The sequence below is a fragment of the Chelmon rostratus genome, chromosome 12 (genome assembly GCF_017976325.1).
Source record: "Chelmon rostratus isolate fCheRos1 chromosome 12, fCheRos1.pri, whole genome shotgun sequence".
In the NCBI taxonomy this organism is placed as follows: Eukaryota; Metazoa; Chordata; class Actinopteri; order Chaetodontiformes; family Chaetodontidae; genus Chelmon; species Chelmon rostratus.
This window is the reverse complement of record NC_055669.1, coordinates 12,133,060-12,143,689: the sequence shown is the minus strand read 5'-3', so window position 1 is coordinate 12,143,689 and position 10,630 is coordinate 12,133,060. Positions and strand designations below refer to the sequence as shown.

The window sequence follows — 10,630 nt, the reverse complement described above, 5'->3', positions numbered from 1 at the left end:
AGCCAGCTTTAAATACGCTCTCAGCTGGGAAGGTAAAGTCCCATTAAGGAACTACCTGGAAACACCAATGCTGTGATGTAATTGGGTCAAGCGGGAAGTGTGACATGCAGTATACTTTTACCCACAACCGTGGTACAAAACCCCCTTTTCTGTGGGCTGGTACACAGGAACCAAGACACACACATGTGCTACTTTCTTCTTTAAAGAAGATCCGGACATGACGAGGATGAAGCCTGCTCATGTTCATTCCCACAGTGAAGACACTATAAGACACAATTAATACCATTTAGATGCTATTAGTACTATTTGTCCAACTTAAGTTAATAAGCAGCAGTGGAATGTAACTAAGTACATTTACTCAACTTCCGTGTAAATTTGAGCTACTTGTACTTTAACTGATTACTTCAATTTTATGCTACTTTATGCTTCTACTCCATGACATTTAATTGAGAGCTGTAGTTATTACTTTGCACATTGAAAGTTCACACACAAAACATGTGATCACTTTATAATATATGACATTTTCATAAATTAACTCAGTAAAATAAAATAGATAAATACATTTAAATGTAATAAAATAAATTAAACTATCCAATTTGACAAGACCTCATCAGTAATAATACATAATACAGTTATGTGACATACAATAATATAGAGTAAAATAAAGAGTCATTTTGGAGTATAATGAGTACTTTTACAACCATATTATACTGTTAATCCTTTTTTTCATAGTTTTATTTTAATAACATTTTGACTACAGTACTATCACTGTTTAGTACTGTATATAATAGTTTTTTATATTAGGGTATTGCTACTTTTACTAAAGTATAATATCTGACTACTTCCTGCTGTGATGTTAGTAGTCTCATTGAGATCAGTATCTGTTTTCCAAGAGAGACTTGAGAACGTACATACGACATAATAGTTTGCCATCAACCCTAAACCACACTGCACCTCACAACAAAGCTTCCTGCTGACCTTGTTGCTGCACACAGACAACATTATGGCGCAGTAGGAAAGTCAATATGTTTCTAATTACGACTGCACGCAATTTCTCATTTTTGAAATTGTATTTACACCTAATATGGTCATCATACGGATTTTATTATTTGTCCATTACCACTCCTTGTTAACATTACACATCACCATCTCCTATACAAGTTTGTATTTAATACTAATCAGATGCAAATTAGTCATCGAGGATGATGCAGAGTTGACCAAGTAAAAGTCAATTCAAGCACATTTTGAGTTATAAAATCTCCAAACATCCTAAATAATCTTCTTTTTCATGAGAGCGCTGTAGTTTTCGTTCAAAGGTAATATGTATAATAAGGACATCAAATCAGAGAAGCGTTTTTCACTGCACGCATCCTGACATGTCACAGTAGGAAGGTGTAACAATAATACAATCAGCGATCAACACTCATGACTTACCGGCACAATGTACAGAGCCATTGTTAATGTTATATTATATTATGTAAAGATTTTCTGCTATGACAGGTCAAAACATCTGCAGAGAAAAAGACTTTCAGCAGCTTCTGTCAAATCTTAAACATTTCTCGATTCCGCGTGATGGATTAGTGTATGTTCTCAGCTCCGCTCGCTGGTTTGGAGTGGGCTGTGAAAAAGTTCTACTGAAACAGAGTCTAAACCCCCTTCTTCTGTCTGTGATCTTTGAGGAGGCATCATTTGATGTCTCGTTCTCACACCCACCTGATTCCCTAATACATCCCTCCCATTAAAGGATGGAAGTTATTCTGCTGATATTAATCACATCGTATAAACTTAAGCAGCTAAAAGAGGAAGTGGAGAGTGTTGTCTCGCTGTTGAGGCACAACAGAGTGAATGAAGTAACATTGATTACAATAAAGCTCTGAAGTTGCGATCTAATATGAAAATGCATTTTGCAGAGAATCAGTGAAGAGTGATACAGTTTAAAGAAGTGTGGTTTTGGTCGAAAGTTCATGAAGTGCGCAGACATTAATTGTATCATGACCTATTTCAGTGCTTGCATGTACTTTTTTCCTTTGATGCATGGTTCTTGAGTGTTAAATAAGTGTTCCTCTGACCTAGAAAATTACCTCTGTACAACCTCAAAGCCACCTGCTTGTTGCAGCCCACGGAAAGTCAGCAAAACTTCATCCTCTCTACACTCTTTCAAATAGTTTGTTATGTTTATGTGGCGTGAACAGTGTTATGTGCATGGTGAGAGTCCAGAATAAAGGAGCCGCACCTTTGTAACTTCCCATGTTGCACTGGCTTTACTGGACTCTTTGTTAAATCGAGGCGTGGTGATACAAAGATCTAACGTATGTGACCCAACACACTACTGGATTAGTTCGTAATTAGATGTTCAACTCCTCTTTTTTATGTCCTATTTTTAGATTTGGTCACCATGCCAAATGACACACTGAGTTCCTGTTTTATTCTATTTTGTTCTGTTCATATTCGTTATGCTACTGTGCTGAACTTTGATTCAGAGATATAATCTCATTGATTCTGAGAGTAAATCCTCTGATGTGACAGTGTGATCTCTAAAAGCATTCCCACATACTTGGGTTTTTTCAAATCAACACCGTCTGTTTAATAATAAGGACATGCACACACGAATAATCAGCATTTCATCTTATTCACAACACGACTATTGTGCGCCACATGTCTTCCCCCTCACCTCCCCCTTTTGGGGGAAAGTGAGGGGGGTTTTCTGTGCTGGTGTAATACTTCCATCTCACACTTCCTGAGTGGAAATTTCCTGTTTCTCTGAGGAATATAAAAGGTTGCAGTCATCAGCAGCTTGTCACCACAAGTCTCTAACTCCACCTGAGGACAGGCGAGACGACAGCTCAGCTCAGAGTCACTGCTGCCAACACCGAGCAAGACATGGTGTCAATCAAAGCAACAGCGATGGCGATCTCGCTCCTCACCTTCTGCCTGCTGGCTGCAAACACATCTGCAGGTACGTGCCGAGCTGGTTCTCCCCTCTTGAGTAAATAATTTTTTTTTTTTGTTTGTTTGTTTCATTTCATGCATTCACACAAATCTAGATTTATTCTCTGTCTTTACTTTTCTTTTCTAATCATCTTTCCTCTTGTTTTACAGCCTTTCATGGATGCTGTCGAAGTTACATGAAAACCCAATTACGATTTTCGGCAATCAGGGGGTACTCAGTCCAGACTATCACACAGTTGTGTCCCATCAATGCTATCATGTGAGTATCAATAACATGACGCTAATGTCCTCCTTCTCAAGCAGAGAATAGATGACACATAACAGTGTTTATCATGAGTCTATAAATGATTTGTCCCTTTCTGTTTAATCTATAGTTTCCACACAAAGAAGGGCAAAGCATGCAGCAATCCTGCTCTGGACTGGGTGATGGACTACGTCAACCGGTTGAGGTGAGACTTTCAGAGAAGACTTCTTCTGTTAAACAGAACTAACAAACAGAGTAAATTTGTGGGTTGTGAAATGTATTTTCACGAGATTGATGACTCGATTGCTTCTGATTGCAGGAATAAAGCACAAATTGTTCACATCAAATCCTCGCAAGCACAGAAGTAGAGTTGTTCGGCTTTCTGGAAAGAGACGGACGTTGGAGCTCGGCTGCAGCCGACAAACTGTGTTTTATCTCAGCTTCGCCACTTATGCAACCAACAATGTTTCACAGAGCACTGCAGAATGTTGCTTTTTATATTTTGTGTCCTTTGTTTATGTATATATTTGTACATGCTCTATACTCTATATAGAAGAATTAAAGTTTTGCTAAAAAAAGAACATATTGTCCAATGAATTATTCTTCTCATAGTAAAAGTCTCTTGATAAAAGCCACAAACTGAACTGAATTACTACACACATGCATTCTCTGACAGCATGCCTGTAGTTGTTGTTTTTTTTTAATCTTATCTATTAACTTCCTTGTTTATGCTCTCACGGTGAAAACTTCCAGCCCTGGAAGTTTTGTGTCCTGTGATCAAAACCTGGTAAATAATTACAGAACAAATAGTGCGAATCCTGTGACATCAGCAGGAGGAAGTCACAGGTGAGCTGTTTATTCGAGGCACGCAGCACGACAGGTATTTCCCTGTCCACACACAGCTGACATCAGCTGTAATGAAGTTTGTTTACTTTTGAGGTCATGGTGTGATGATGTTATACAGGAACTACAGGACTAGAACAATAATAGGGTTTAAAGTAACCCCCAAACACTCAACTACAACTTCACATTCAAAATATATCATTTATCTGCTTGTTACAATACATCACTGAAGGTACCAAATATGATACTCACTGATTTAAAAATTCTAATTCTAGGTGTCATGTTATTGGTTGCATCATTAGATCAAATGGATTTTTTAAAAGATGTTTTGTGCATTATTTAAGCACATTTCCCATCGTCCCACGTGACGTATTTGATCAATGACGACTTGTTCTTTAAGCTTGATGTTGGGCCGCTGTAGCCACATGTGAGGGGATTCTGGTAAATAATACAACAATGACAATAACAGAAAATAAAAGAGGAACGAGCAGAGAAGAGCCCTAAAGTCAGCAGACTCACTCTCAAGTGTCGCACAGTAATATCTGTTTAAAGTTAGCTAATGTTAGCTGCTGTAGCTATACCAGAACAAATGAGTCAGGAGCATCAAAGCCTGTGAGTGGATGACACACAGAAGCAGATAGAAGAAGCTGAGCAGCCGAGTCTTTCACTCCTCTCGTCTCTGCACTGAAAGCTTTCTATTTGCAGATGAGACGGGAAGCAGTCGCATCAATCGTCTCTGTCTGTCCGAGTGCTATTGATTACAAGTAAAATGTTTATATTGACGAGTTATGCAGCTTGTCAGTAGAAGTTCAGCTTCTTAAATGTAAATTGTGGAAAAAAAAACAAAACACAAAAATGTCATGCTTTGTAGCCTTGTTAGAGACTTTAATGAGCACTTCGAATAAAAACAAAGATCAATGGCAGGCAGGATGTAACGATAAATTGTTTTTATGAAATCTGTCCTGTTTTTCTGGCCTTTTGTCTATTAATGATCACATTCTGTCTCTATCCACCTTTTGTTCTCCACTAACTTTGTCATGACAAATTGATAGTACATCTTTAAATAAGTAAAACTTAATCTATCCAAAACCAGGGAAAGAATGAAAGCAAGCTAAATAAAATAAGTAATAAAATAAATCAGGCTGCTTACTGTGACTTGCTCGATGTGAACTGTTTTATTTCATTTCGAGAACAGCCACAGAATGAATGATCCTCTTTGCGCACGAGGGCTGTGAACAACTGTGAACACTAGGTGGCGGTAGATCGCTTCAAGGAGGTGTTGGGAAATAACGCTTCAGCAACACTCTGAGTTTTGCTGTTTCAGTGTTACTTGTAAGTGAAAAGGAGTCATCACACAGCATATTAATGCTGAAAGATGGCGCTGACGTGGGCTTTTAGCTGCGTCTCCACAATATTTCTTTCTATCTTCTTTGAACAGCTTCCGCACATGGTGAAAAAAATTGACTTTCTGAATTTAAGCTGCTGAAAATGATACTTTCATCATGGATGTGCCTCATCGGCAATCCCCGGTCATCAGCTGTGGCTGTGGGCAACACCAACAAAGCTGAACAAATGAACAAATGAGTGTTTTTCTCCTGTCGCATGAATCTATCCCAAATGACAGTCTGGAGCCACGCTCGCAGCCACTGTTACATCACCTCCACTGTTCTGCACCACCGTACAGAGTGCTTTTCTATGAATAATACAGAGAGACTGGGGAGAGAGGGACATGGACATGGGGCTTGGTTACTAAATGACAGAGGGAGTACATGCTGTTGGAGAGGAGCGAGAGACTGGAGAGACGGGAGCTGGGAGGATGTCCTGGGGTGAAACAGTGAATGAGAGTTATACGTGGAAGACGCAGAGTAAATAAGCACATCAGACACTAACGCACAGATTTTGATTTAACTTTATTGAATCAATGAATCAGCTGTAAAAAAAAGTTCACGAAAGCATGAAACACATTCCTGCATGTAGATCGCGGTGCGAGCTGTGTGTGTTCACAGATACAGGACACAGTGTCACAGTGTCACAGAGACGCTACATGCGGGTGCAATGAGAAATTGCAGCAGGCTGGCCGGTCCCAGACTGTCTGAAGGAAGACAAGGTTATAGACTGTGTTTTCCCACGAGGGAGCTGGCTGCTTTAGTATAGGAAGAAAATAACATATTGCTCTCTGACATCAGCAGACAGGTCCTCTGTCATAGCACACACACACACACACACACACAAACACACACAGAGGCAGGCAGGAAACCAGACAGTCTCTCATGAAACTCAAACACAGATAATGAGACACGCTCAGCCTGAAAGGTGAAAACAATCGTCTCTCTGCATTTGAAAATTGCTCATATCCCGGCCCACTCGCCACACCACCAGGAGGAATACTGAGCTATACTAAAAACTAGATAATAATTTTGCCGGTGCTGTAATCTTTCCACCTTTTTTTATCGTCTCCCCTGTCCTCCCTCTCTTTGTCGCTCCTTCATTCTCACCAGCGCAGTTAACACGGAGTTAACTGGGCTCGGTATATAATTAGACAAACAAAAAAGAGAGGGATGAAACATCTAAAGGAGAAGAGACTCCAAATGATTACACATTCACTCCGCTTCCTTCCCCCTTGCTGCACACATAACCACCAATTAGAGGAGAAAAGAGGAGGATGAGGACAAGCAAGCAGCCAGAAGTCTATTTGTGTCTCTCTCTCTCTCTCTCTCTTCCCCCTGAAGACTCCCAGTGCCAGGGAGGGAGGAAGAGAGGAGAAAATAGAAGTGAAAAACAAGAAGTATATAAATAAAGAAATCAGAGTGTTTCGCATCCGGTCGGCTGATTGGCTGAGACACGAGTCAGGCAGATCTGGGCCACAGTTGCACTCATTGTTCAGTGAGCTTTTCTACACAGTCCAACCCAGCGACAGCAATGAATGTTGATTGTGACCTTTGGTCTTTGGGTACAGTGGAAACAGAGTGTCACTTTTGTGTGTGTGTGTGTGTGTGTGTCTTCGTCTCGGAGATTTGCATGCGCCCACTTGCCCTTTTGTTCGTTTTTGCTCATTCCTGACGTCGCCGGAGCAAGCCGCGGGGCACAGTCAACGGTCGATGGTTTTTATGTGATCCATACCAAACTCACCGACAGCGTTGAATGTTCACCGAGGCGAGCGGGACAGGGGCTGTGAGCGTGAGCCGAGCTGACAGACGAGGCGGGAGGAGGAGGAGGGGAGGAGGAGGGGGACAGACAAGCTGGGGGGGGGGGACGGGGACAGAGCCGAGGACGTCGCTCAAACCACGGAGGTCAGGTCGAATGGGAACCGGACAGTGGCAGAATGAGCCCACCGTGGTCATGCTACACAGGATCATGTGGTGCGTTTAGGTTGGAACATAAACGGGGAGGGTCTGCTCTACTGTGTTACCACCACCTGGTTCATCAGAGGAACTCCAGCTCTATCATCCTCAGCTCAGTTTGGCCGCAACAGCATCTGAAACACAGACGAAGAGGAAGTTGTTAGCAGCGATATTGTCTTTTCAGGATCAGTTCACCTAGAATTAACACACTTCTCCATTTCTCTTTGGAGAATCGGACCGTGCAGCCTCTGAGTTTAACAGAGGTGAAGGGAACGTGTTGTGGTCACAGCATCCAGACACTTTTAAAATATTCAGCAGCCAGAAAGCCCCACTCTAAATAATCCACAGCGCAGTTTTCATGGGGGAAAAGTAGCTGCACAGATGAAATTCCAATCACTTCCATTGTTTTAGGGTGAAGGGAGACAAATGAAAACAAAAATACTTGCACGCGCACACAACACTAGAATTTAGAGGGAGGATGTTTTTGCAATTTGAGCAAACTGACCCTTCAATCAGATTACAAGACAAATGCTTTAAATAAATAAAATACACTGCTGCTCAGGACGATATTAGAGGACTATCATGAAGCCTGCCACGGCTCTTATGGACATCCAGTCCAGAGAACAATGCTGCGATGTCCCGCTGTGCAGCCAAGCTTTTTATACCCCAGCCATTGGCCGGCCACAGGCTGAGAGCTCCCATTGTCAGAAGCAGGCCATAGCCAGGGAACAACCGCTGACAGTGTTGCTGCGCGGACCGGGGGCTGACGTCAGGACGGCGAACGCTGATCTCTGGTCATCCATCGCCCCGTTTCGTCGGCTTAGGACGCTGACGTCATCGGGCAGGCTAGACCCGCATCCATTACCCTGCTGTGGGAGGCCGACGTCAGGCTAGCATGATAACACACTGGCTACAATGGATGAGTAATGCGTCACGTTATTGCAGCTATAATTCAGAAGGTCATAAAACAGACAATTTGGTTTTTGTCTCGCGAGTATGCTGGGTATTTGAATTATAGCCTCCGCATTCATTCATGGCATGCTTTCTTTTATGAATATGCAAAAACGTACAAATTAATTCGCATAATCACAGGGCAAGAAATATGGTAGCCAGGTTGGTAGTCAAATAACGTAGTATAATATTTACAGCCACTTAGTAAATAAGATAAAACACTATAAACTGCCTGCATCATAAAATAAGGAGCTTTTAGAGCTTTTTCTGCTTGCTTTTTTTTCTGGTGTCTGAAGTCTCTCTTTTCTGAAGCAAACCAGTTCAGATAAGAGACGAAACTCATGAGCCATATTACATCTTCCCAACTCCATCACACACACTTACAACTCACCCCACAAAGAGACCGAAAATGAAAAATAGTCGGAGGGTCGAGGGAGAGGAGAAAAAGGGGGCTTTGTCATGGCAACCCCTGTGTCAGCCAGCCATTTCTCCTTAATCCCCCCCAGTTCAATGTCGCGCCCTCTCAGGGACCCCCTCTCTACAGCTGAATATTTCTTTTGTGTTGAGAGACTCTGTGTGTGTGTGTGTGTGTGTGTGTGTGTGTGTGTGTGTGTGTGTGTGTGTGAGAGCGAGAGAGAGAGGGAGGGATCACGGAAGGGGGAGGGACTGGGGTTAGAGGGGGGAGATCATAGCTAACCCAGCTTAAATGGGGGGCCAACCTGCAGGCCACAGAGTCTCAACATTACACCGGGGGTACAAACCAGAGATCAAATCACTCACAGACACACACACACACACACACACACACATACACATATACACATTTAAACGCTATATTGATGGAGGGAGATAATCTTTTGAAATAGCAGATAATTACATCATATGGCAAACAGCCGGGCCTTTCCCCCCCTCTGAGCCTATCAACTACAGGCCCCACACTTTATTTTTTCTTCTTTTATGAAACTCTCATGGTCGCTCGCGCTCTTGCCTGAGCAGGCCTCCCTACATTACTGACAAAAGCGGTTTTGGAGGAGTGGGTGGAGAGAGGCGTCAGCTGCTAGACAAAATTAAAAGGCTTCTATTTGTTCCCGACAATAAACGTCCCCATCTTTGGAGCTCCTCCACAGCTGCAGCCAGATAGGCTTTCGTTTTCTCGCTGTGGACTAATAGAGAGCAATGTCTCCTTCCTCTACTGTAAGCCGATTTAGTGCGCAGGATCAAATTCAGGAGGTTTACAGTCATCTCTCTGTGATGCTACTCCACCAAGAAAGGGGACAAAAGAATGTGGCACATGGTAAATATTCAGTAATAGAAGAGCTATGGATTTTATGAGGATGCTTTAATGATGATGTGTAGTATACCTGATGGAAACAATCTCCGTGGAGTCACAGCGTCAGGGGGAACAGTGGGAACACCTACAGACAGGAGACAAAAGCAGACATAAACGCAAAACAGTTAGAGGCACAGAGCGATTTTTACAGAAAGCACCACTTTTCTGGGAACCTGACCATCTATCATATACATTCACAATTCATGTGATTTTCACTGGAAAGGTTCCTAATCAACAGATGATTAATGTCCAGTGCATTCTCCGGAAATCCCAAAACGCGCTTCCCCCAAGGCTGAGCGACGGAGGCGGGTGGAGGAAGTGCCAGTGGTGTGTCTCTGGGGTGGTCTGATGTGGCCGTGGGCGAGGCTTTAATGTAGCTGCATGTCCACTCCAGTGTATACTGTACATTGCACTAATGACTAACAGACCTGCAGTTTGCCTGCGAGGGCCTCACACGCCACTCCATGCCTACACATGCATATGCTCCACTTTAATGGCAGCCTTCAGACTTCATTTGAAGTGTGCTGTGGTGTTCACTAAAAAAACTGAACCCAGATTTTTCATAAGGGAAGAAAAATATGGATTTGAGGACCTGCAGTGCCCTCAGACTAATATTTGACCCTTGTGGGTTGGTTATATAAAGTGGCCATTTAAATCAAAATACAGATAATTGCATCTTGGCTGCTTTGTGGTGGTTCTTTGTCTAACATATATAGATCTGGGCTTGCCAAACATCTGGCTGGGACATTATATGTGATATAGGCTGCAGATGTAATTTTAAAAAAGTATATCGTCAGGAAAATAATCTGACTGAACTTGCATGTCTTTGCAGCTTTTAGAAAATCTATTTTCATCTCCTGTGTTGCACAAGTTTCTCTTAAAATGATACAATTAAAGAATAAAAATATAATCTCCCATCCCCACTGTGCAACCTGGCTTACACTGTGTAAAACATAAAGAAAAGCAAAATGC

At 42.2% G+C, this 10,630-nt stretch overlaps 1 protein-coding gene across 1 annotated transcript; it reads left to right on the top strand.

The window, feature by feature from the left end:
• Positions 1–2,815: 2,815 nt before the first annotated feature.
• ccl20a.3 (chemokine (C-C motif) ligand 20a, duplicate 3) lies at positions 2,816–3,766 on the top strand. Its single transcript, XM_041949807.1, has 4 exons — positions 2,816–2,956; positions 3,100–3,208; positions 3,324–3,398; positions 3,513–3,766. Exons 1-4 carry the CDS (start codon positions 2,881–2,883, stop codon positions 3,559–3,561), a joined length of 309 nt encoding a protein of 102 aa, XP_041805741.1. The 5' UTR covers positions 2,816–2,880; the 3' UTR covers positions 3,562–3,766.
• The last annotated feature ends 6,864 nt before the right edge of the window (positions 3,767–10,630 follow it).

What these genes read in the sequence shown, in the direction of transcription:
- ccl20a.3 (XM_041949807.1), top strand. Translation starts at nt 2,881, where the DNA reads ATGGTGTCAATCAAAGCAACAGCGATGGCGATCTCGCTCCTCACCTTC. An exon ending in TGTCCCATCAATGCTATCAT is followed by an intron (nt 3,209 to 3,323) that starts GTGAGTATCAAT and finishes TTTAATCTATAG; the next exon opens with TTTCCACACAAAGAAGGGCA. An exon ending in GACTACGTCAACCGGTTGAG is followed by an intron (nt 3,399 to 3,512) that starts GTGAGACTTTCA and finishes TTCTGATTGCAG; the next exon opens with GAATAAAGCACAAATTGTTC.